The 27,693-nt window shown below is 37.7% G+C and overlaps 1 protein-coding gene across 1 annotated transcript in view; it reads right to left on the bottom strand.

The window, feature by feature from the left end:
- The window catches only part of LOC149174758 (isocitrate dehydrogenase [NAD] catalytic subunit 5, mitochondrial-like), a 117,301-nt gene that overhangs the window by 34,759 nt on the left and 54,849 nt on the right, over nucleotides 1-27,693 (bottom strand). The window contains exons 3-4 of the mRNA XM_089419406.1: nucleotides 9,086-9,247; nucleotides 8,728-8,802 (exon numbers count right to left, since the gene is read on the bottom strand). Of these exons, the coding sequence (XP_089275532.1) occupies nucleotides 8,728-8,802; nucleotides 9,086-9,247 (237 nt within the window). The remainder of the gene's footprint in view (nucleotides 1-8,727; nucleotides 8,803-9,085; nucleotides 9,248-27,693) is intronic.

Raw genomic sequence — 27,693 nt, 5'->3', positions numbered from 1 at the left:
CTTAAACATTGGAATCTAACGTTTACTTGTCTTGTGTTAGCTATAAGAATTGTTAAAACTTTGCACTAAGACACTCACATATCTAAGCATCTATCTTCTAATCTTGTTAATAAGCTAAGACATTTTGCCACTGAGATCTAATTGACATTTTGGTTGAAGCATTGTTATAGTAATCCAAGCTTAAAATCTTGAGAGGCCTTTGGTGATTTTATTGTCTATCTTGAGTAATTGGCATCTTGTGGATTTGATATTGGCATTGTTTAAGAGCATCATCATTGGTATTTATAATTTTAAGTATCCTCGAAGATCTCTAATTGTCTCAAGTAATCATTGGTGTATTGGATAAGTTGCTTGATTTATTGATCACATTAGCACTTTAATAATTGGCACTTTCTTGGTTGTAAGATTGCATTTGATTTACAAGTACTTTTGTCTTTTAAGATTCATCAATAACTTAAAGTACTCAAACAATCTTAACCTAAGAATCTCACTCATAATCATTGCATAAGCATTCTAGGCTTAGTTTGCATTAAACATTTACCTCCAAGCATAAGCTTGGTTGATAGACTCCTAGGACAACCCTTTCTCATCTAGCATGAGGAATTCATCCCTTCTTAGTGGTTAACACAGTGACCTTGTAGTCGTCAGAGCCACAGTCTCTATAGTGCCAGAGGGGCACTGGGTAGCTGGAAAACAGTGGGAGGTATCATTAATCAAGTCTTTGCTTGCTTCCCGTTGGCTTCCATCCCATAACCTACTCTAAAGATTGCTCTCAAAACAATTAAGCGAAAGGTTCCATTTAGACTAGGTATATAATCTAAAGCTAACCAAGATCCTTGCATTACACTTAGATTTTAGGACTTGCACTTCATATAGGTTAGTTATTCATCTGAGCAACAGATGTCCATCCAATTACTTGGTCATAATTTATAATAGGCAAGAATTTTGACTCCATAAGGACTGGTCTCAATTCCAAATCTAATTAGATCCTTGATTTTTGCCTTGCTAAATTTTCACCAAGTAGCTAGCGCCACTCAACTGTGTCTCTCGGGCAAGTTGTTTCCCAACTTGCTTTCCATCATCTCACTTCCATAGGGACTAGGCCCTTTGTATTTTGTATTCTTTTACTTATAGATATTTGAGGGCCATTATCCCTAGTATGGGAGCCCTAGATTGTTGTATTATTCAATTGGATTAATATAACAAAGATCGGGTTACTGTACAAAATTGTGTATATTTCGTGCACTAGTAGATTCACTATTGTATATTGTTCCGCTGCACAAAGTAGCTTCGTTGTGATTCTTGGTTTGGTAGCATCAGTGATTTAAGATTTTATCCTAGACACCAGGATCGTGGAAAAAAAACAAAGCAGGCCTTCATAGATATTCTCGTAAGTGTGATCCAAAGATACTATGTGAATTTGATATGCAAGTCGAATGTTGACCCAGTAGTTAGATATGTGTGACATAGAGTGTAAATAACATGCTACAGAGATAAACGATCCATCGAGCCACTATAGTTTCATGACGCAAAGATTATGATCTGAACAATTAATGTGATCCACACAATAATTTATAGTGAGACAAGCCACATAATGATATAGTAAACCACAACGAATCACTAAAGAAATGAAAGCGGATCCTCCAAAATTACTCGAACCACTGTTGCCAAAGATAGTGTTCAAAAAAACGTTTTGAAGCATAGTTATGATCCACAGTGAAGTAAATTTTATGTTAAAGAGCCATATCCAAATCACTACATATGAGCCATACGTAACAAACTGAAATGTGATCCAAAGGAAGAGATTCACGATATAGGGGCTTCAAAGAAATATGAGCCATTGAAAAACGTATGCCAACAGAATGCTAACCTAGTAATCTCCAAACCTCTGTCTACAAACTACATCAGCTCTGATACCATGTTGGATATCGGGAAGATTTTCATCTTATTATTAGATTTCCATTATATGATAATTCCTTGTGAGACTGTTAGCACTTTTATTATTATGTTTTCTTTCTTCATCAAACAATTACCATAAAACATGAAGTTCACAGAAGACGATAGAACACAAGATATAGGCTCCAAGCCACGGCAAAACCCCTCCAAGGGGAAAAACCCAGAAAATCCTCTTCTTATAGAATCAAATCAAATGAGATATCCACGCCCATAACCATAGAAACTTCCACCTCTAGATGCCAAGTCAAATCTTCCTTCCTTCCAGCAGATTCATCAGCAAGAGACTGTCAACAAGAGACGAACCAAGACAAATCTTCCACAAATGCTAGTACAAGAAGATATATTTTTCTCTAGATTTCATCTCTCTACTTTTTCTCTAACCTCTTTGCGATATTTCAGACCAAAACCATACAAGTGTGTGTACAAATGAGCCCCATCTTCCCTCTATTTATATAGTTTAGAGGGGTGCGAATAGACATGTCCTTTGGGGCAAGGCCGACTTCGCATCTAGAAGGGTTTCTGTCCCAAAATTACATTTGAATTTTTCTTTTTCTTTTGCAATAGATCAATGTAGGACTTTGACTCTGGCCCAAACCCTAGAAGTATGAAGAACATGCTTATCTAGAAAAATAAGAATAATTTTTCTTTTTCTTTTCTTTTGCTTTTTACATAAAATACATAATGGTACAAATTATGAAGACCGAAATGTTGAAATTTCTAAGTCTAACACGTCAGAAATTCTTCTTGCATAATCTAGTTTATTTCACCTACTTGTTTATTTCTTAACAAGTTATTTAACCATATAAATATTGAAAATAAACACAAATGCAGTCTCAACCATCTACAGATCATCAACTGAAAATAACAGACAAACACACATGGGACACCGTTATTTTGGACAATCGTCCCTGAAAAAACCCAACTTGAGAAAACCAGTGCAGCAATTCTGAGGGTTTTATTATTAAGCAACTTTCTTGAGTACAACTAGGGTGCCAAACTGGCTCACCCAACAGAGATATCTATCTGGCAATAATACCTCTCTTCGGAAGCAGATATTCAGCAAGTCTGCTCCACGAAAATCTCTCCAACGCTTCTCTGAGGCTCTGCATCAACCCTCCTGGCCTCTACGTCACTCTGAAACCCCCTGCGTCAACCTTCTACTGCTCTACGCTGGCTCTCTGGCCTTCTGTGTCACCCACGCAGGCCCTGCTAGCCTCTGTGCAGTCACTCTGGACCTCTGAGTGGCTCATGTTGGCTCTGCGTAGCCTCCTCAGTCTCTGCTCTAGTCCTTCAGCACTATCTTTGCCTCTCTGCTATGCACTCACTGCCCCTCGTTGCAACTCTAATCACTTGTTCGAATTTTCTCAGCAAACCCCGCTCCAGAAAATCGAACTGACTGATCAATCTTGGTGTATCTCCAACTGACCCTCAAGCCTCCTCTTATACTTTTTCTGTTGAGTCTTCAACGGCCGAGATTAAATCTTTAATCAATGGCTAAGATTAGATTTAGCTTGATCCATGTCATTTAGAACATTCTCACCCAGTTTTATATTAATACCAATTAATATTTTAATTTTCTTAAGTTTAGACTTAGGAATTCCATTAAAAATATTAATTATTTTAATATCTCTCTAACCGTGTGGAATTTCCCCAAACCATTTCTAGGTCTTGGAGATCATGTGCTTTAGCCTCTCCACCAATTTTCATGGCTAGAGCACATCCGATGCTACCCCAAATCAACATGAAACTAGTTACATTCTCCAAAAATGCAAACAACCAATAGCAGAAGAGTTGCACAACTATGGGCGGGCCATTCACGAGGGAGTAGCAAGGTCCGGTGTAGGTGGTGCCACAAAGCAAAGTAGAGCATTGTGGTGTGGGCAGAGTGACAGGTTGGGCATTATCTAGTAGTTGTAGGACACAGTGACGAGCAAGAAGTCATTGGGCAAGGGATCTACCACGACAAGCACAAGCCGATAGTGGTCGGCATAGCATGGTACAAAGGAGGACAATACTAGCTGTGTTTGCCAGCAAGATTGGCAAAGGTCGGCGCTTAGAGGGAGAGAGGGGACCGTACCAATCGAGTCTATGGTTGTAGCTTTAGTGGATGTCTTAAAGGACCAAGACAGATCCAGGAACAAATATCTTTGCAAAAATATAAACCAAAGAGGTTCTTGTGGGTGTTAGGACTTAGTACAAGGGCCATAAGCAAATCAGTGACAAAGGACAGGGACCAAGAAGCTCTAAAGATTGATCAGCTCATAAGGAGTCAACCTTCAGGTTCAAGAGAGGAGGAGCACTCGACAGATTCCTCCAAATATTCCAAGGTGGTCTCTTCATATGACATGACCTTACATGATGTTCAGGAGTAGGAGGCTTCTAGGAACCAAGCCAAGGACAACAATACTTCGAGGATTTTTCCAGACTAGATGATAAGGAAGGCTTCCAATTCAGAGGGAGCAGCCATGGAAGCATACGTAGTTCCAAGATCAAAGTCAGTCTAGGTGATAGAAGAACGTCCCTCACTAAGAGGGAGTGTTGATGTTTTTAGCTCAGGTGGGTACTTCTACACATGCTTGAGTGACTAGGCATGTAGAAGTTGCCCTAAATCTCCTTAGAAAAATCACTCTAGTGTGAGCAAGTTGTATTTGTAACATAGCCAAAGTTAGACTTAAGGAAAAACACATAATTATTATGTTGCCTTATTGAGATAAATGAAACTTGGGAAAATTGAAGTAAATTACTTTAGTGATTGTGTTTTAATCTCAGCCCTTGATCTCAAGTTAGGTGAGATCTGATCTTAATGATCAATCAATCTAGAGATTAGGGTTAGGGATTTAGCTCAATAAAAAAGTTATAATGTATAAAAGCAAGGCTAAGGACAAGGAGAAAACACCATACAACAGCACAACATTGAGAGAGGCCTCTCAGTGAGAGTGTTTGGTCTAAGAAAGAGGCAGCAAGGAGATTCAGATCAACCAAGGAGGGCTTGATTAGCTAGATCAAATCCAATGGTGTAAGTTTTTCCTCAATTGGATCATTATCCCAAGGGAACCCAAGTTCTAAATAATTTAATGAAGAACTCTGATTGGGCAAAATTTGTTGTGTCATTTTTATGATTTCGTTGGAAAATGTAACTAGATTCAGTGTTCATTTAATGTATTTGTGTCATCATGAAATGTACTTGTCAAAATAATAAAGAAAAGAATTTTTATTATTATTATTATTGTGACTTATTAAAGCATGGGTTTCATGCTTGGGTCATCATGTTTTAGGTCAAAGTCCCCATTGAGGACTTCTAGGATTTATTCTGAGCAATGTTTTAAAACTTCGACTCCGATTCCGACTCGGCCGAGGTTTGACTCCCACTCCAACTCGGTATCGACTCAGCCAGCTCGATTTCAATGACTCGATCGTTGTAAAAAATACATTAAATATTTATTTTTTATAAAAACACATAATTTTAAAGATTTTCATTCATGTTTCCAAACACACAGCATTAGAGTATAGATAGAAGGCAACATATGATCAAAGTAGGCTCATGAATATATCCATTATATCAAAATGGCACCCAGTGCATTGTCCAATACATACACGATGATGATATAGAGATCAAAACAAAAACACATAACCAAGGAGGCTATAAATGGCCTCTACAACAAAAGTCCGTGACCAGTACTACTGGCTATTGCTAGAGTTGCCAACGTCATTTGGCTCGGTGTTACTTTGGAGCGGGAGCGAAAGTGGGGAGCGAGAGTGAAAACGAGAGCGGGAGCGACATTTTCAGAAGCCCCCGGTTTGGGAGCGAATCCCGAAGGAGTTCGACAACCAATGTCACTAACATCAAGGTACATAGACGGATTGGTGCTCTTGATTAAATACAAGTTCCATACCCCAATACATGACAAAATTCAATGGAAACATTGCAATCCCCCAATCCTGAAATCCTGAAAAACTGATAAGTCTGCTGGATTTTGAATAAAATCTAAAATTTTACTTTCTCCATATGAAATCCAAAGAGGTTGGAACCACTCTCAAACATCCTGAGTCATTTCATGGTAATGTTAAAAATTTAAGTAAAAGGATGAAAATGAAGATTAAAGAGAATGTCACTTTTACTTTAAGAATTTAACATTACCATGAAATTTGAATAGCATATCAATACTAGGAGAGGGGAATGGACCCCAAAGACCAAGAAACCAATTAATACAACCATTTGGAGTCCCCCACACTCAGAAAAAACATAAAAAAAATAAAAAAAAAATTGCGTTTTTGGGGTTTACTGGCCGCATGAAATGATCCGGCCGAGTTAAGACTAACCCAGTTGAGTCATGCCATGACTCGGTCGGGTCAGTCTTAACTCGGCCAACCGAACCGGTTCGACGACCGAGTTGCAAATTGTTTTACCGGCTTGAACCATCTCGGCCGAGTCAGTTCCGAGCCGGCCGACTTTTAAAACACTAATTCTGAGTCAATAGTCATTGTACTTTTAAGGAGACCCTGCTTGGGCTTTTGAATCATGTAAAAAGGTTTAGTATTGAGTGAAATATAATTTATGTATCCTCCACATCAAGTTGGCCTAGAAGAGATCAAGTCGGCCTAAGGACATCAATTCGACCTCCCTTGAAGCCTATAAATAGAAGCAAGTTGAATTCATTTGGAGTACACTCTCTCACAAGAAAGTTCGATATCTCTTGAAGCCGGAAGAAGTGTGAAGTAGAAGAAGAAGGGAAAGGAAGTACGAGTTGGGTGGAGTCTAAGGAGAAGAAGAAAAACGAACTTTTGGTGCCTCTCTCTCTTTGTTTTGTGCCCTAGTTTGGGAGATCGAAGTCTTCCAAGTTTTCCTCATGCCGGAAGCTGCTACATAGTCAAAGTTGTTGGAAGAGAGGTCGAAGATCTGGGAGGCTGACTTGGTGTGGAGGGAAGGTTTGGTCATCGTCTAGGTTGAAGAGTCTTAAAGGATACTATTGAAAGGAAGAGAATTTTGACTAGGTTTTCCCCTCAAGAGGGGTTTTGCCCCGGCATAGTGCCTATCTCTGCTGTCCATTGTTTTATGTGCTTTTGCTTTGGTAATTGTTTGATGAACTAAAAGAAAGAAGATATAAAACTTAATAAGAAGTCAAGAACATCACAAGTAATTATCAAGTATAAGAAAAAAAATCTGCCTTTCTGATTTTCTAACAGGATTGGTACGCTTTGTTTTCTGCTGAAATTATTTTGTTAATTCCCTAGCTGTGCTTTTATTCAGTGGACATAAATCTGCTTGAAACTAATTGCTGGATCGCTAGAGTATGAAAATTAGTACTACATTCATTACATGGTGGTGTATTTTGTCACAAACAAAGCATGGAAAAAGCATGCTAAAGAAATTTAGAATGGTTGATTGTCAACCAGCCACAACAAATACGCAGGTTCACCTGAAATTATCATCCACATCTAATCCTAGAAAGGAAAATGAGTCAGTGTGGAAACAATTGGTGGGCCATTTAATCTACATCACAGCCACCAATTCAGATCCAAGCTTTGCAGTCAGCTACATTTCTGGATTTATAAGAGCCCCAAAAACTAATCATTGGATGTCAACCAATGAAAATTCGAACATACCTGAAGGGTACTTTGGAGCATGGCATCTTGTAGGGAAATAAAGGGGATTTCCAAATTACCAACAATACAGATCTAGATTGGGAAAGATCAGTTAATAATCGAAAAGACAAGACAGGGTATCATCTCAACCTTGGTATAGGCGTGGTTTCATGGATGAGTAAGAAGGAGCGAGCATTATCACTTTCCTCCATAGAAGCCGAGTAAAGGGCAGAAATAGTTGCAGCTTGTGAGGCAGTTTAGTTGAGGCAGATACTAAATAATTTGCAAGACGTACAAGTTCATCCTACTACACTTTATTGAGATAATGAGGGAATGTTGAAATTGGCAATCAACCTTGTTTTTCATGATTGAACTAAGCATGCAGAAGTCCAATGCCAATACATTTGACTGCTGGTTGAGAATGAAAAAATAGAGCAAGGTTGTGCAACCTAGAGCAGGCTACAAACATATTAACCAAGCCACTTACTCCAGATAAATTTGTGTATTTAAAGATAAGCTTTGTGTTATTTCTAGTATGACAATTTCTATTAGTTATTTAGTAATTTCAAATTATTGAATGTGAACAATCATTCCCTACATGCACTCACATAAAAGATTTTTCAAAATAGATTGAATGTCATGCAAATGGTTCTCTCTCTCAGTATTGGTGTCCTTGTTTTCTGCAATTGTTGTATGCATTTACTAATACTTGTTTCTAATGATGTTATGCTCGTTTCCAGCAAATCTTTATCTTTGGACAAAGTTTAATTATGGCAGGGAAGAATTTGTTATTGTTGAAAGGAACAGAATAATTCCTCTGAATTTGTTATTCATTCTGAGCAGTTGATTGCCAGTCTAATTTGATGATTCTAGTGCTTTACACACTCAGGCATCCATTGCTTTATATTTTAGTGCTGCTTTTGCACACAAAATGATAATCAAGGTGTCACATTATGCTCCAACTTCTATCTTCTCTCATAATCGTGTATGTTTTCCAGTAGCGTGAAGAGACACTTACTTCACTCACACACCACTTTCTACAAGTGACCACAAATGTGCTATTAGTTTATTGGCACACATTTGTATTTAGAATATTTTTTAATGCTTTTAGGTTCAAATACATAAATAGTTATAAGAGCTCCCCATTGTCCAAGACAAAGAATAGAGTAGATGGTAAAGTGAACATACCATCATACAACAATTATCAATGATGACCTCCTCATATTGGATTTCAGGATATTTCTCAGCAACTTCACGGCAACACTGCAAAAGGAGGCAAAGTTGACAATATCATGAATTCAAATGCAACTCAAAAGAAAAGAACTTTACAAACAAATTATGTAACTAGGAAGTCTGACTGTCCATAAATTTGAAATTTTCTTCTTGTGATAATACAGAAATTTACTCTATTCAGGTGTGATACAGCTGGAAGGAGATCACAGTAAGAGTTTGTCTAACAGCAACTCCAATTTACTAGAAAAATGATACAAAGAAGTGGCCCATTCCTCACAAATAGGATACATTATCATATATAGTTCAAACAGACCTGCAAGAAAAGTCCATCAGTCTTCTTCATTATGTTGGCTTTGTGGATAGACGACACCCTTTGTCTACCATGTGTCTTGGCATAATAAAATGCATATTCCGCTACCCTTAAGCTTGCCTGACGAGTTATGATCTTCAGACTTTCAACAACACCCCTCACAACCTGGAAAAAGCAACAAATAAGTGCGTAAATTCCATTTGTAAAATCTAGAACAGCAATACCTTCAATCTTTCTTTAAAGCAGCATAAGTGGCTTAGTTACATAAATAGCCATGGTTAGCTGAACTCTATAGGTAAGCTACCAAATTCTCTACTTTCACTTCTGCAATTAGTTTAAACAGCGATTTCTCGTGAGAAAGATTATCAAATAACCAAGCATATGGATATAATATTATAATGAAGTACACATTTTCAAAACTTCACTATAACCCTAGCTACAAAAGAGATTAAAAAAGACCAAATGTATTAGCAAAAGAATGACCATTCTCTTTTCATGTGTGTACAATCACAAGAATCTTTCAGTGAAAAGAGAAAAACAATCAGAAATAATAGATGGACAGAAAAATATAAGAAATAATAATATATATACCACAAACTTCAAAAACAAACTAAAAGGCAATGAAAGCTCATACTGAGAGTCCTACTGAGAAAAGAGAAACAAACAGACAGAGAAGTTGCAAATAAATGCAAAATATGGACCTTCTTGAAAAGTTCTACAATTTGCTTTGGGACTCACTAAAACTGAGTTTTTCTGAGATATTCCACAATTTGCAAAGAAACAAGTGAGAAAGAATGCAATCCCTGAAAAAGGAGAAAAAGCGGTTGGAGGAGGTGACTGCAGTAATCTTGTTCATAATAGAATATGCACACAAGCTATGGGAGTCCACACATCCTGTCCTCCCACAAGACAAAAAGTTATAAGTTTCTTACAATGGATTTTAAGGGTTTCTTTAAGCAAATAAATTGAGATCAATCCTTTTAATCCGGAACAGTTTTCATTTCTCCCGTCTGACAGGAGATTGATAATCCATACGAGTGGTTTTAACAAGCTGTGGATTGTCAATAATATCAAATTTGAGTTTGCAGTATTTCGCTTACAGTTTTTCAATCATTTCTTTGTATCAATGGAACAACACCCAGGAATCCGGCCCAATTTGTTTAATTGCCAATTGTCATAACAGGAAATGTAATGTTCACAATCATGAGTCAAAGTGGCTCAGAGATGTCAGTATTTTAAATTCCGCCTCTTCTCTCAAAACGTGAGTACTTGCATGGCCAATTCTTCATATGGTTTAGCAGTAAAGGATCAATTGGATGACAGTGAGGTAATAACTGATTGTTGTGTGGTTTGTCATAAGACAAATTGTTAGCACGCTTTCTGGAATTGTTGAGTTGCTAAAGCACTTTAAGCTTAGGTGGCTGCTGAGTACCAGGTTCTGTTTGTTTATCCTCTGCATTAGAAAGGGATTGCATTTTGGGACAAATGGATGATTCAGCAAAGTAGGACCATGCATTTCTTTCTTATAGGAACAGTGCTGTCAGGCAACTTTCCATGAGCTGAACATTTCATTCAATTTGGTGGAAGTTGCTATCTGCAGATCAGATTTGGCTATCCAGCTTTTATGCAAGATTTCCATTCTTTGGAAAGATGCAGATGGTGTTCAAGTCAGGGACTCGGGACCAAATTAGATATGCTAGCCCTCCCTGATCATCTAGGTAGTAATTTAATGAGCATTTGCTGTATGGCTCCAGGTGTAATCATGAGGTACATGCATATTGATTCACAACATAACAACGATAGCATTTTCAAAAAAAATATTGTGATTTAGGAAACAAATCATGCACACCATTGGGGGTGAAGTTAAGTTAGATATTTAGCTTTTTGTGAGACCAAAGGAAAACTAAGAAGACTAAAGGTTTGGAAGAAGTACAAGAATATTATTTTCCCAATGAAAACACGGGGAAACCCAAGGGATGCTTCCCCACATTTGTGGATGGCATCCCTAGTAAAACTGTAAGTGTAAACTAGTGTACTTCGCCAAAGGGGATTTCAATGCAAGGCTGCTTGGAAGCGGAAGCAGGATCAGGGAGCGACAATTTTCAGAACCTTCTAGGTCAGGAGCGAATCGGGACCGAATTTTATATAATATATATTTTTAGATATTTTGATGCATATATGTCAACAAAAGCATGTAGAATGATGAATTAGTTATAAAAAAGCATAAAAACATGGATTAAACCACATAACATCAATCATCTAGTGGACATGGAATCATCAACATGAGCTACATAAACATCATCTAGCTCAGAGTCTAAGGACTCCTCAGACTCCTTTGCAACCTCAATAGTAGTAGTAGTAGTAGTAGCAGCAAAACTAGACATCAAAACTACAAATCACTGATCAACATGATCACTCATGAAACTCATCATTGATTCAGCACTACTAGAAATGGGATCATCAACAAGAGCTACATAAACATCATTTAGCTCAAAGTCTTCAGACTTGGATTGCTCAACCTTATAATATGGTAGAAATTGAAGAAGTTTAACATGCCTAACCAATTATTTTGGTTTGAGTGAAGGGTTCATCTCCTCAACATTATTATATGGTAGAAAAAGCTTAGCATGCCTAACCAATTATTTTCCTTTGAGTGAAGGGTACATTTTAGTTAAGGCCATGGTAGAGGAGTTCAACAAGCAATACCACCAACATCAACGAAGTTAAACAATCAATGACACCAACATCAAGGTACTTAAAGGGCTTCATACTCTTGATCAAATGTCAATCTCATACCCTCACACATGACAGAATCAATTGGAAACATTGCAATCCCTAAATCTTGAAACCCCGAAAACCATTAAGTCTGTTTGATTTTGATTGATATCTAAAAACCCAATTTCTCCATATGAAATCCAATGGCGTCAAAACCAATCTCAAACATCCTGGGTCATTTCATGGTGATGTTAATAATTTAAATTTTAAATAAAAGTGACATGACATTTCCTTTATCTTTCATTTTCATCCTTTTGCTTTAAGAATTTAATATTACATTTATTTCCAACATTGCTAGGGTTGAAAATCTTAACCACCTATGAAACCACTAGGGTGTTGGAAATACTGGGGGGAGTGAATTAGTATTTCCTTTTACAATTGTTATTAACTTATTTATTACCAGTTAAGATCACTTAAAATAGAACACAAAATATATAACAAAAGAATAACTTTATTAATAAAAACAACGTGGACTCCAATCCTCTTTTACAATAATCAAATTCCAATTTGTACACTAACTATTCAGGGCTCCAATCCTAGATGAAGACTCCAATCTTCAAATCAACCAAGCTCCAACCTGTAGTTCACCAAGCATCACTTGGTCTTCTTGAGGACTCCAATCCTCTAGGCCTCCAACCCTCTGCTCCAATTCTTCAAAGTGGCTTTAGTTCAGCTTCAGGGCTTCCAATATATTCCTCAACAAGTCCTAATAATACCTTCAAGATTGCCTTCAACAATGCCCTCAAATAATCTCCAAAATACTTAGTCAACTTTAGTAATCATAGTCGGTGTCTCCAAGACTCTTCATGTTACCCAAACAGTTTTCTCCAATGTTATTCCATGACTGCTTCAATCATGCATCTCGAGGCTAATGATGTCTCCAAGAATGACTCCAATATCTGCTTCTACAAGTGTCTTCTACAACTCTTTAACAATGCTTCCCAACAAGATGTCTTCAATAAGCTGTTCCTAACAAAGGTCCAATCAATACTTCAAGAATACCTTCATATGCTCAAAGCATGCTCCAAATCTTCAAGAATGCCTCCAAAAAGGTTGCAAAAAAAAATCTTCAAGTTTGCTCAAAAAGACTACTCCAAGAGTTCTCAACAATGCTTCAAAATAACTGCCCCCAATACCAACCCAAGTCTGCTTCAAAATCCTCCCAGATCTGCACAAAAATTCTTCAAGAGTTCCTTTACATTCTGGTACAAAGTCTGCTTGAAGATGGCGTATTGTTAAAATTGGCAACTAGGGCCAAACTACATGTGGGTCACCTTATTTATGGCAGCTGATATTTTTCTTTGGATTCCTCTCTTCGAGAGGTGTGGGACTGATCTAAAGATCATCCGATTCCGACATGTATTTATGAAGATATGAATTTATTTGTGTTATTTGACAATTTGTCAAGGTTGGCCAGCAAGCAAATAACCCCAGCTCAACCTCAATGTTGCATTATAAATAGAGGTGACCTCTAGTCATTTGATACACACATCTCTTGTGATCTCTCTCCACTCATTTGGGTTTTGGTGGAAAGAGAGGTCTAGAGGGAGAGCCCTAGCCGCAGTCCTAAAGGAAGGAGACCTAGCCGCAGGTGAAGAAGAGACTCAGCCGCAGTTGAAGGGAAAAGCCCTAGACGCAGTCAAGGAGAAGCCATGCCCTAGCCGCAGTCATAAAGAAGTCTTATCTGCAGTCAAAGGGAGAGATCTAGCCGCTGTCTAAGAAGACTCCCAAGCCGCAACAAAAGAAGCCCTAGCCGCAGACAAGAGGGAGGCTCCTATCCACAGCAAGCCGCAGTCAAGGGGAGGCTACATACGCAGTCAAAGGAGGCTCCTATCTTCTGTCTAGAAGAAGGCCCTAATCCACAGTTAGGGAAGGTCCTAATCTGTTGTCCAAAGAGGCCCTAATCCGCTGTCCTAAGAGGCCCTAAATCCGCAGTCACAAAGAAGCCTAAAGCCACTGTCAATGGAGCCCTAATACACAGCTAAGTAAAGACCCTAAGCCGCAGCAGAGGTAGCCCTAGAATGCAGCAAGAAAGTGTCTTAACCTAAGTCACCTGACACAGGGATTCGGGATTCGTAGGATTCGGGATTCGTGGTGTCGGATTCGGACACGTTGACCCCCTGGAACAGGACATGTAGGATTCATTATATATTATTTGATTAAAAATATATATATATATTTTAAATATATATATATATATATATATATATATATATTAAAAATTAGATATTTCTTACACAAATTTTAATTAATGATACAAATTTATTGATTTCAAATATAGATCTTCATCTATAGCTATTAGCATGCATAGTACATGCAAAAGTCAAATACATGTCAATCTATTATCTATTTCTTATGCATGGCCCTCTTGCCACCACGAGAAATGTCTAATTTTTTAGTCTTGTTGGAAAATCAGGATCTTTGTCATTAATATTACCCTCTAAGCATTAATATCCAGAGGTATCTTTGTCATTACCTCTGTATCTGTATAGGGATCTTTGTCATTAATATCACCCTTTAAGCATTAACATAAGATAGAACAAGCATAACATGTCAAGTCAAGATTTTGTTTGAGTGATGCGTACATTTTTAGGAGGGTCATGATACAGGAGTTCGACAACCAATGTCACTAACATCAAGGTACATAGAGGGATTGGTGCTCTTGATTAAATACGAGTTCTATACCCTAATACAAGACAAAATTCCATGGAAACATTGCAATCCCCCAATCCTAAAATCCTGAAAAACTGATAAGTCTGCTGGATTTTGAATGAAATCTAAAATTCTACTTTCTCCATATGAAATCCAATGAGGCCGGAACCACTCTCAAACATCCTGAGTCATTTCATGATAATGTTAAAAATTTAAGTAAAAGGATGAAAGTGACATTCTCCTTAATCTTCATTTTCATCCTTTTACTTTAAGAATTTAACATTATCATGAATAGCATATCAATACTAGGGCCATGACTTGATCATTAAGCTACCAAAACGCTTTCCAAATGAAAATATGCGTGGCTGTAACGACCAAATGCGGTTTTTCATACCCGTGCAGGTCACTATTGCCGCCTAACGAGTCCTGGAAAACAGGACACGCTGCCAAAATCATGACATGCAATCGGATTCGACGTGTCAAAATAGGACACGACGTGTCATGGTTTTTGGACACGAATCTCGAGAGAATCGTGTCGGACATGATGGATTCGGGATTTGTGGGGCCTATAGGATGAATCTGGTTATCTAGGTCTTAACACAACATTAAGATGCATGGATAGACAGCGTGTTTGCTGTAGGTGACAGCGTAATAAAGGGAGTTGTTCTAAGTATGTTTTAAGGACTGTTTGCTAGGCTGGGAAACCACAGTCATAAGGTAAAAGAATGCGTTGATCAGATCTGCTCTATAAGCTCAAAACAGATCAGCATTGTCTACAGTTGGGTGCTCGAAAGTGTTGACAGCTAAGTCAAGTTCTTGTAGGATAAAATATTGTTGCATTTGTTAATGTTTGGATGTTGGTTGATGAAGGATCGTAGGCCTATCTTACTGCTGGGCTAGGCCGCAGGCCATAGCCAGCAGCAAAGGCTGTTCTGAGGATTACCTAACCAGACTTGGACAGCATGGCAGGAGTGGAGTCTCTCCTTGGTACTTTGCAGCCTTTGAAGGCCTGAATGTATGAAGGACGAGAATTGAAGTTTGATGCCCTAACTCATGAAGCAATGACAGCTAGTGCAGCTTGAAGACAACAGCGCTCTGGGAGATATATTGGGTCAAGGCTAAGTTGCACGAAACGCCGAAATGTTTCGAAGTTTTCGAAACGGGTACGTTTAGAAACGTCACCTCCCAAAAATGGAAACATCGGTCGAAACGCCAGCGAAAATGTGATATATGTATATATAAAAAATATATATATAAATAAATAAGTGAATAACACATTATGTTTGCAAGAAAAAAGGGAATAAGACCCATAGATGACAATTTAGAAGGAAAAACAAGTCTATATTAACTCTCATAGATGATTACATGATGGTCGAGTTTCGATCGAGTTTCGGCCAAGTTTCAAAATATTCAATCCTATTTGGATGAAATATTCAGTCCTATTTGACCAGCATTGACAGCTAAGTCAAGTTGTTGTAGGATAAAATACTGTTGCATTTGTTAATGTTTGGATGCTGGTTGATAAAGGATCGTAGGCCTATCTTATTGCTGGGCTAGGTCGCAGGCCATAGCCAGCAGCAAACGTTGTTCTGAGGATTGTCTAACCAGACTTGGACAGCATGGCAAGAGTGGAGTCTCTCCTTGGAACTTTGCAGCCTTTGAAGGCCTGAATGTATGAAGGACGAGAATTGAAGTTTGATGCCCTAACTCATGAAGCAGTGACAGCTAGTGCAGCTTGAAGACAACAGCGTCCTAGGAGATATATTGGGTCAAGGCTAAGTTGCATGAAACGCCGAAACGTTTCGGAGTTTCTGAAACGGGTACATTTAGAGACGTCACCTCCCAAAAATGGAAACGTCGGTCGAAACGCCAGCCAAAACGTCATATATGTATATATAAAATAAATAAAAAATATATATATATATATATAAATAAGTGAATAACACATTATGTTTGCAAGAAAAAAGGGAATAAGACCCATAGATGACAATTTAGAAGGAAAAACAAGTTTATATTAACTCTCATAGATGATTACATGATGGTCGAGTTTCGGCCAAGTTTCGAAATATTCAGTCCTATTTGACCAGCATTGACAGCGAAGTCAAGTTCTTCTAGGATAAAATATTGTTGCATTTGTTAATGTTTGGATGCTGGTTGATGAAGGATCGTAGGCCTATCTTACTACTGGGCTAGGCCTTCTGAGAATTGCCTAACCAGACTTGGACAGCATGGCAGCAGTGGAGTCTCTCCTTGGTACTTTGCAGCCTTTGAAGGCCTCAATGTATGAAGGACGAGGACTGAAGTTTGATGCCCTAACTCATGAAGCAGTGACAGCTAGTGTAGCTTGAAGACAACAACGTTCTGGGAGATATATTGGGTCAAGGCTAAGTTGCACGAAACTCCGAAGTAGAAGTGGTAGAAGTAGACATATTTAACAGGCTAGCTAACTTGTATCTTGGTAAGGGCTAGAAGTCTTGTTTGGTCCTGGAAGTCTCATTTGAAAGTTGATAAGAAGAGTTCTTGTGGGTTTTCCTCTTTGGAGGGGTTTTGCCCTGGCATGGAACCTATATCTTGTGTTCATTTGATCTCTTTTTTTGGCATTTATTTTATGAAAATAACATAAGCATAATCAAGTTGTGCAAGGTTGTGCAACCTAGAGCAGGCTACAAACATATTAACCAAGCCACTTTACTCCAGATAAATTTGTGCATTCCTCTGAGTATATGAACTTTGTTCATTACACCTAATGACATTGAAGCTTACATGGGTGATTAAAAGATGACTTTGTTGCCATACGAAGATAAAAGGAATGATGTTTTGGAAGGTTAAAGTTCTCATATGATAGTGCAAAAGAAAGAGCTTGTGTCGCTGGAAGAATAAAGTTGTTGATGATGGACTTATCCCTAGTTGAGAGGGAGCTTGGATAAAGGAAAGTGTATATCCTCCATAGTTGAAGAGGAGGACATGATGAAGAAAGAATAAGATCACAGAATGGCTAAAGCACTGTTGATGGTTACTCTTGCTGGACGAAGTTGTGAATAAAGACTCGAATATTTTGAGAAGTGCTAAGACTGAGTTTGGTGTTGCTTGAGAGGTTGGAAAAAGGAAGCTTCTGTTAGGATTTGTTTGGATATTATGATGAATTAAGCAGCATCAAAATGGTCGTGGACCCCGGATTTTATGCTAGCATATTGATAATAAGAACCAATATATTGAAAGTTTGATACTGGTTGAGGTCGTCAGGCTACAATATGTTCTAATGGATCAACAAGTAGTTGGTGTGTTGATCTCTCCTGAGAAGTTTTGAATATTTGATAAGCATGCTTGGATTGATTTGGTTGAGAGGGAGAGTTGATTACCTTAGGCTACAAGCCTGTATATTGTACTTGGGAGGACATCATGGCCTGGTTGGTATTGAGATCTCATTTATTGTTTGGCCTTGATGATGTCTAAATCCCGATGTGGGAGGGTATCTTGGTCTTATGGAGCTTTGTTTTAGTGTTTGACCTTGATGATGCCTAGATCCCTATAAGGGTTGGTGTCTTGGCATGGAGACCTAGATGGTATCTATATCTTGTTGGATTGATACCAGGTTTGTCACCTGATGATACCTATAGTGGCAAGTTGACTTGATCACACCTTAGTCCCAGTTGGGAGGATACCTTAGCAGTTATGGTATCTAGATCCCTAGCATTGTGTATGTTGATACTCGTCTTATGAGAACTTTTCAAAGTGAGTAATGTCCTTGTATCGATTTATCAATTATGAATACCTCCCTAGTTAAGATGGAGTGTTGAAAAGTGTAACTAGTATCAGTCTTCATAATTGTATTTGGCTCATGACATGATACAATTATTATTGTACTTGTCAAAGGAAAGAAAAAGAAAAAAAAAAATTAAAGCATGGGTTTCATGCTCAAAATATTTGGGCCTTATGTCAGAGCATCCATTGTATGCTCTTACGATTGTCTTGAGTCAAAGTGTCTTCATCATTATGTAAAAGACCCATTTGGGCTCTCGTATCAAAAGAAAGAAAATATATTTTATAATTGTAAGTGTCTAGTAGGACCCCCAAGAACAAGTCGGCCAGCCAATTGAAGTCGGCCTAGAGTGAGCTTAGAGAAGCGACTTGGAAAGGTTGTTTATAAGTGAATTCGACCTATGTAAGCTATTTCATACACACAAGTAAGCTATTTTCTGATGTAGTCAGCGGATGGATAAAAATGTGAAGGAAGCATAGAAGAAGCCTTGTAAAAGAACAAGTCTTCCTTGGAAATTTTGGAGATCTTAGGTATGCGAAGATTTTGAAGTATTTACACAAAAGCCAAAATTGCAGAAGCACAGAAGCCGAATTTGCAAAAGTAGAAGTGGTAGAAGTAGACATATTTGACAGGCTAGCTAACTTGTATCTTGGTAAGGGCTAGAAGTCTTGTTTGGTCCTGGAAGTCTCATTTGAAAGTTAATAAGAAGAGTTCTTGTGGGTTTTCCTCTTTGGAGGGGTTTAGCCCTGGCATGGAACCTATATCTTGTGTTCATTTGATCTCTTTTTTTGGCATTTATTTTATGAAAAGAACATAAGCATAATCAAGTTGTGCAAGGTTGTGCAACCTAGAGCAGGCTACAAACATATTAACCAAGCCACTTTACTCCAGATAAATTTGTGCATTCCTCTGAGTATATGAACTTTGTTCGTTACACCTAATGACATTGAAGCTTACATGGGTGATTAAAAGATGACTTTGTTGCCATACGAAGATAAAAGGAATGATGTTTTGGAAGGTTAAAGTTCTCATATGATAGTGCAAAAGAAAGAGCTTGTGTCGCTGGAAGAATAAAGTTGTTGATGATGGACTTATCCCTAGTTGAGAGGGAGCTTGGATAAAGGAAAGTGTATATCCTCCATAGTTGAAGAGGAGGACATGATGAAGAAAGAATAAGATCACAGAATGGCTAAAGCATTGTTGATGGTTACTTTTGCAGGACGGAGTTGTGAATAAAGACTCGAATGTTTTGAGAAGTGCTGAGACTGAGTTTGGTGTTGCTTGAGAGGTTGGAAAAAGGAAGCTTCTGTTAGGATTTGTTTGGATATTATGATGAATTAAGCAGCATCAAAATGGTCGTGGACCCTGGATTTTATGGTCGTGGACCCCTTATTTATATTGTTGTGCCCCTATTACCCCCATATTGTTATTTCTGTGCCCCATAGAATCCCTCTATTGTTATTTTTGTGGCTTTATATTATTATTGTTAGGTCGGCTGGATTATATTGTGACTCCTTAGACTCCTATATATAGAAAGGAGGTTTTGTCATTTGTATCATCCAAGAATTGTTCATTTATGTAATGTAAAGGAGGTTGCCCCCTCGAAGAGGCTGAATTCTAAGGCGTGGATCTCTCTTTTCTATCTTTTTGTGAGCTGGTTTCATAACATTTGGTATCAGAGCTTTGGATTCTAGGGTTTCGCTGCTCCAAACAAGTCATCATGGCATTTTCGCTATAATTTTTTTTCTGTGACGTTTCAAAAGTGGCAAAAAAAACCCATTTGAGAAGAAATCGCGCTGAACCTTGGGTCTGAATTTCAGAGCTTTTCGCGCGATATTTGCGGAGATATGATCTGAGGAAGTTGGTCTTTTTGCAGACTCCTGAATTACATTAAAACAGGTGACCTGGGGAAAATCGTCATAACTTTCTCTCTGGGGATCGGATTGAAATTTCGTAAGAAGGTACAGAAAGAGGACGGACTGTAGTTTCTTGTGTGTGTGTTTCAGATTCAAAAGTTGAAACAGTGAAGCATGGTACGTCGTACAAGTTCGCTCTACTGAATCAGTCTAAAAGCAAGTCACTGTGGGAGATTTCACATAACTCTTCCTTGGAGAATCCAATTTGGCTCAGACTTGTGGCATTGGAAAGAGGACACAGAAGGCTACTACAGGTAGCAATTTCATAACTGGATGATCCGAAATTACAGAGATACATCAGATTCAATATCAGGCTTCTATAAAGTGAAAAAAGGTGTGTAGTTTTTTTTTTTTTTTAATTTTTGTGTAAGCTTAGTTTAACGGAATTCAAAGGGCATAGTAAAGCATTATTATCGGTAACTGATGCCCCGAGGAAAGAAAATGCAAACACCTAGTAAGGAACCTGAAAGCTCTAGCATGACTCATGAAGAAGAGGAAGAAATGCTACATGATATATGAAAATTACAAGAACAAGTGCAACAAATGTCACGCTCACAAAAGCTAACAGAAGCTAAGATAAGTGGCGTGGAATCTAAGATAAATGGCATGGAATCTAAGATAAATGGCATGGAAGCTAAGATGGATGATTTGAAGATAGATTTGAAGACAGACATGGAAGAATTGAAGAAGTTGCTACAAGAAAGGGTCACTAATGGTGAAAAGGTAGTAAAGGAAACTCATGATGAGAACAAAAGAAATGTTAATCATGATTCCATAGACGCTAATGTTGGATCGAAGAATCACCATATTCAAAAAATCGATATGAGGAAGTTTGATGGCAAGGATCCCGCCACATGGATATTACAGATGGAGCAATTCTTCGATCTCAATAATGTGCAAAACGCACAAAAGGTACGTATGGCAACTGTATATTTGGAACCAAATCAGTTTGTATGGTATCAATGGCTTTGCTCTCGTAAACAATTTATCACTTGGGCAATTTTTACGGAAGAATTGATAGCACATTATGAAGATACAAAAAGCAACACTTTTTTTAGCCAATTGATAAGTCTCAGACAAAAGGGTTCAATAATGGAGCACATTGAGGAGTTCCAAAAATTGAACATAAGGGTAAAAGATATTCCAGAGGAGCATAAGATTGATGTGTTCATAGGATCTTTAAAGGATAATATCCAACATGACATTCGCCTTTGGGAACCCGATTCATTAGAGAAGGCATTCAGGTTAGCAAGAAAAATGGAAAGCAAAATTATGGCAACCAGGAAGCATACCACTCACAACTATAAAGACGGAAGTGTTGTTGCCCCTAGTCTTCCACAACCTATAAGGTTGACACCACAACAATTGGAAGAAAAAAGAGCAAAAGGGCTTTGTTACAGTTGTGATAGCAAATACACTAAAGGTCATAAGTGTGCTGAAAGGAAATTATTCTACATAGATTGTGAAGAGGAAGAAGAAAAGGAGCAAGAAAGGTCAAAAGAATGAGATATACTCCAGGAACAAAGCCTAGATGAAGAACAAATAAATCCGACCATATCTTGTAATGCATTGGCGGGAATTACCACTCCTCAAACCATCAAGATAGAAGGACAAATCAAGAAGAAAAAGGTAATAGTGTTGATTGATTCAGGAAGCACCCACAATTTTATTCATTGTAGGGTAGCAAAAGAATTGAATTGCTTCCTATATCCAGCACCAGAGTGTCAAGTGATGATTGCAAATGGAGGAACAATAAATTGCTCTGGAAAGTGCCATAATGTCAAGCTATCCATGGGAGAATATGTATTGACTAGCCCAATGCTTTCCATTCCAATGGGAGGTGTTGATGTTGTACTAGGAGCCCAATGGCTACAATCCTTGGGTACAATAGCTTTTAATTTTCAAGAACTTTTCATCAAATTTTCTACAGAAGGAAAGGAAGTTGAATTAAGCGGTATTGCAGGGAAACCAAGAAAGATAATCAGCTCTAATGGCATGACAAAGCTTCTAAAAAAGGAGCAAAGAGATGTAATTGCACAATTATGCTCGCTAGATGTTTCCACATTGGAATCATCTATTTCTCCAGATCTCCAAAAAGTCCTGGACAATCATTCCAAGGTATTTGAGACTCCAAAAGATCTCCCACCTATGCGTGATCATGATCATGCTATTCATCTGATTCCAGGAAGTGTTCCTCCAAACATCAGGCCGTACAGATATCCCTATGCCCAAAAGAGTGAAATTGAACGTATGGTTGCAGAAATGCTAGAGGCGGGTATAATTCAACCAAGTCAAAGTTCTTTCTCAACTCCAGTAGTATTGGTGCACAAGAAGGATGGATCATGGCGCATGTGTCCGGATTATAGGGAGGTCAACAAGCTCACTATTAAAGATAAGTTCCCCATTCCTGTTATTGATGAATTACTAGATGAATTGCATGGATCAATTTACTTCACCAAGTTGGATCTTCGTTTGGGATATCATCAAATCAGAATGAAGATTGAAGACATTCCGAAAATGGCATTTAGAACTCATGAGGGTCATTATGAATTTTTGGTCATGCCTTTTGGCCTTACCAATGCACCTTCAACATTTCAAGGTTTGATGAATTCAATTTTATAGTTGATAAGAAGAGTTCTTGTGGGTTTTCCTCTTTGGAGGGGTTTTGCCCTAGCATGGAGCCTATATCTTGTGTTCATTTGATCTCTTTTTTTGGCATTTATTTTATGAAAAGAACATAAGCATAATCAAGTTGTGCAAGGTTGTGCAACCTAGAGCAGGCTACAAACATATTAACCAAGCCACTTTACTCCAGATAAATTTGTGCATTCCTCTGAGTATATGAACTTTGTTCGTTACACCTAATGACATTGAAGCTTACATGGGTGATTAAAAGATGACTTTGTTGCCATATGAAGATAAAAGGAATGATGTTTTGGAAGGTTAAAGTTCTCATATGATAGTGCAAAAGAAAGAGCTTGTGTCGCTGGAAGAATAAAGTTGTTGATGATGGACTTATCCCTAGTTGAGAGGGAGCTTGGATAAAGGAAAGTGTATATCCTCCATAGTTGAAGAGGAGGACATGATGAAGAAAGAATAAGATCACAGAATGGCTAAAGCATTGTTGATGGTTACTCTTGCTGGACGGAGTTGTGAATAAAGACTCGAATGTTTTGAGAAGTGCTGAGACTGAGTTTGGTGTTGCTTGAGAGGTTGGAAAAAGGAAGCTCCTATTAGGATTTGTTTGGATATTATGATGAATTAAGCAGCATCAAAATGGTCGTGGACCCCGGATTTTATGGTCGTGGACCCCTTATTTATATTGTTGTGCCCCTATTACCCCCATATTGTTATTTCTGTGCCCCATAGAATCCCTCTATTGTTATTTTTGTGGCTTTATATTATTATTGTTAGGTCGACTGGATTATATTGTGACTCCTTAGACTCCTATATATAGAAAGGAGGTTTTGTCATTTGTATCATCCAAGAATTGTTCATTTATGTAATGTAAAGGAGGTTGCCCCCTCAAAGAGGCTGAATTCTAAGGCGTGGATCTCTCTTTTCTATCTTTTTGTGAGCTGGTTTCATAACATTTGGTATCAGAGCTTAACTCCTTAACCTTATAATATGGTAGAAAAAGCTTAACATGCCTAACCAATTATTTTGGTTTGAGTGAAGGACACACTCTTGTTAAGGCCATGGCAGTGTAGTTCAACAATTAATACCACCAACATTAGAGGAGTTCAACAATCAACACCACCAACATTAGATTACATGATAGGATGTCAATCCCATACCCTCATACGTGATAGAATACAATGAAAATGTTGCAATCCTACCAATCCTAAAATCCTAGAAACTATGAAGCCTATTAAATATCGAGTGGGATATGAAGTTCTAATTTCTCCATATGAAGTCTAATAAGGTTGGAACCATTCTCAAACATCTTGAAACAATTAATGGTAACATTAAAAATGTAAGTAAAAGTTGACATTTCCTTTATCTTTCCCTTTTATAAGAATTTAACATTACAATTGATTACTAGCATTGCTAAAGTTAAGTTTTTTTGTTTAAGTTAAGGGTTTAGGAGGGCGAGGGTTGGTTTTACAGCCAAGGGGGTTGTTTTGGGAGGGGTACCGACCTTGGATTCCTCCAAAACCAACTCAAAAACCACTATGGTGAATCCCAGACTACCCCATGCCTGTTATATCTGATCAAAAAGTTACGGTCAAAACCAATTGGTTAGGGCCAGTTTGTACCAATTTGGCACCTAATCGGTACTAATTGGACCTAACCATTCGATTCAAACCCTAGCCCGCTGGTCAAATATCACACGTGCGAGGGAGTATAGGCCAATTTGGTACCTAACCAATAAAAAGAGGCCCTCTGGTCCAATCAGTTGGCCAATTCAATATTGCACCCAGTACAGCCAACCATTTTGACCAGTTCCAGTTTAGACCAAACCAATTTTGAAAACTATGATTCAACCTAGCCAAAGTGCTTTTTCTTCGCCACTGGTGATGGTTAAAATTAAGGACGGTTCATGGCATGTGTCCAAAATATAGACAACTCAACAAAATGACCATCAAAGATATGTTTCCTACTCCTATCATTAATGGATTAGCAGAAGAAATGCACGGAGCAATTTTCCCTACTAAGTTGGATCTTTGTTCGATATATCATCAAATTAGAATGAAGCAAAAAGATATTCCCAAAACAACCTTAGAACACATGAAGGTCATTATGAGTCTTTTGTTATTCCATTTGGACTTACTAACGCTGCTTAAACATTTCAAAGCTTGACTAATTATATTTTGGAATCTTTCATTTGAAAATTTTGATGAAATACTAATCTATAGCAAATCTTGGGAAGAGCATGTACAACATGCTGATACGGTCTAAAAACTATTAAAGAGCAACAATAGCATGCAAAGCCCTACAAATGTGCCTTAGGGGTTCAAGGACAAGAACTGGAATATTTGGGTTATATATTGTATCTCATGAAGGTGCCAAAGTGGCTCTTAACGAAATTAAAGCGATGATGGAATGGCCAATCCAAAAAACCTTGAAGAAGCTTAGAGGATTCTTGGGATTGACATGATATTACCGCAAATTTGTCATGAATTATGGTCAAATAGCAGCATCTCTAACAACATTAGTAAAGAAGGATGCATTTTCTTGGACTCGAGAAGCAACCAAAGTCTTTGCAAAGCCCATTGACCTACTTTTACGATCATTTCTTGGATATTAATGTAAGTGTCTTCTATATATAATTTGCATTACTCATGTCTTTGCCACAACTGACTTCACAAAATCCATTATTGTGGATTACAATACCTGAAGGCATGGTATTGGTGCAGCTTTAATGCAAGAAGGAAGGCCCCTTCCCTTTGAAAGCAGCCAACTTAAAGGAAAGAACTTGCATAGACCCATTTATGAAAAAGAAATGTTCCCCATAATACATGCAATTAAAAAATGGAATCCTTACCTAATAGGAATACGCATCAAAGTAAAACCGTGTCATGATGGGTTGAAGTACTTCTTGGAGCAACAATTATCTTCAAAAGAGCAAAAAATGGGTGATAAAGCTGGTAGGTTATATACATAAAAGGAAAACATAATATGGTGGCAGATGCACTTCCAAGAAAAGAAGAAGAAATAGAAGGTTTACTATGCGTTGTTTCTATTCCACAATTTATCTGGGTGGAAGAAGCAAGGATAGAATGGAAGCAAGATCAAAGGTATGCAAGATTGATGAACATCTACAAGAAGACCCAAGTACATAAGATAAATTTGCATGGAAGAAAAATTTACCGTGGGTATCAAAATAACCTAAATTTATGTAATACTTCCCATAGGACAGGCAAAGTTCTTGAAAGCTTACCACAAGATCAAAAAGGATTTTTTTGGTAAGGTATTAAAACTGATGTTCAAATGTTTGTCGCAGAATGTATAGCCTGCCAACAAAATAAGGGAGAGATAATCAAGACCCCAGGTCTCATACAACCATTATCCATACCAAATCAACGTTTCAAAGAAGTTTCAATGGATTTTATTACAAGTTCACCTGGATCTATACGAAAGAATATTATCATACCAGTAATGGATTGACTAATAAAACATGCCCATTTATGCTCTCTTTCTAGTCCTTTTAAACCAAGTACAGTAACTACAATGTTCATGGAAATAGTTCAAAAGATACATGGAATCTCCATGATTACTATAAGTGACAAAGATCCAATTTTCACTGAAAATTTTTGGACTAAATTATTTTCTCGTTTGGGTACTTAATTGGCTCACAGCTTATCTTACCACCTCAATCCGATGGGAAAACTAACATTGTGAATAAATGATTAGAAGGATATCTTTGTTTCTTTGCATATGATAAATTGCAACAATGGATCAAATAGTTTCCCTTGGCAAAATGGTGCTACAACACATTCTTCTAGAGTTCATCAAAAAAGTCAACATTCATGGCACTTTAAGGATATCATCCTTCCTTCCATCACATTACCTTTGAAAGGGACCACAAAAGTTCAAGCAGTGGAGGACCAACAATAGGTTCTCAAACTATTGAAGGACAACTTGGTTATAGCACAAAATAGGATGAAACAACAAGCAAATAAACATCGTAGGGAAAGGGAATTTGATGTAGAAGATTGGGTACTTTTGAAGCTACAACCATATAAACAAATGTTCTTCAAGTAACAAAGTAAGGATAATGAATTAGCACCCAAGTATTATGGTCCCTATAAGGTGTTGCAAAGGATTGGAAGTATGGATTACAAATTGAAGTTGCCTCCATATTCACATGTACATCTAGTATTCCATGTTTCTTGCTTAAGGAACATAATTGGTGCTAGCATTCCCAACCAAAAATATTTTACCAAAGATTAATGGGGGAAAAACCATTGTTAGAAACCATAAGCGAACCTTGAAACAAAAGTAAAAATTTGTGAAATCGTGCAATTACTGAGTACCTCATCAAATGGAAGAACCTAGTAGTAAAAGAGGTGACATGGAAAGACGACTTGTTCATGCAAAAAAACAAACAATTAGTCGAGTGTTGAGGACCACTTGTTTTTGAAGGGAAGGGGCATGTGAAGCCCTAAGACAAAGCCCCATGTTAAGCATAAAAACACTTATTAATCCCTAAATATAGAGTCATTACATTTCTAGTGTTAGATTATTAAGCCGGCTAGAACCTTTCATTCTCATATTTTATTGTACCCTTTCATTGTAATTGTACCCTACGTCTCCTATATATACACCAAGGAGACCTAGTCATAGGATCATCATATTTTGTCTTGTACATTGAATTAACTGTAAAAGAAGGTTTCCCCCTTCAAGTGGATTGTATTTATTGACTTTTTATCATTTTCCAGGTGCTTGGATCATAACATTCTTGCTTCAATCTTCACGGAGATCACTACTTATGTCCCTAATTTCTTTTCTTCTTTCTGGCTATGTTTATATATATTGGCAATGGCATGATTTTCAACAAGATC

The sequence above is a fragment of the Pinus tabuliformis genome, chromosome 4_1 (genome assembly GCF_031772625.1).
Source record: "Pinus tabuliformis cultivar Carrire ecotype Pingquan chromosome 4_1, CPIR1, whole genome shotgun sequence".
NCBI classification, from domain to species: Eukaryota; Viridiplantae; Streptophyta; class Pinopsida; order Pinales; family Pinaceae; genus Pinus; species Pinus tabuliformis.
The sequence above is the reverse complement of the archived record's forward strand: the minus strand, read 5'-3'. Positions and strand labels throughout refer to the sequence as shown.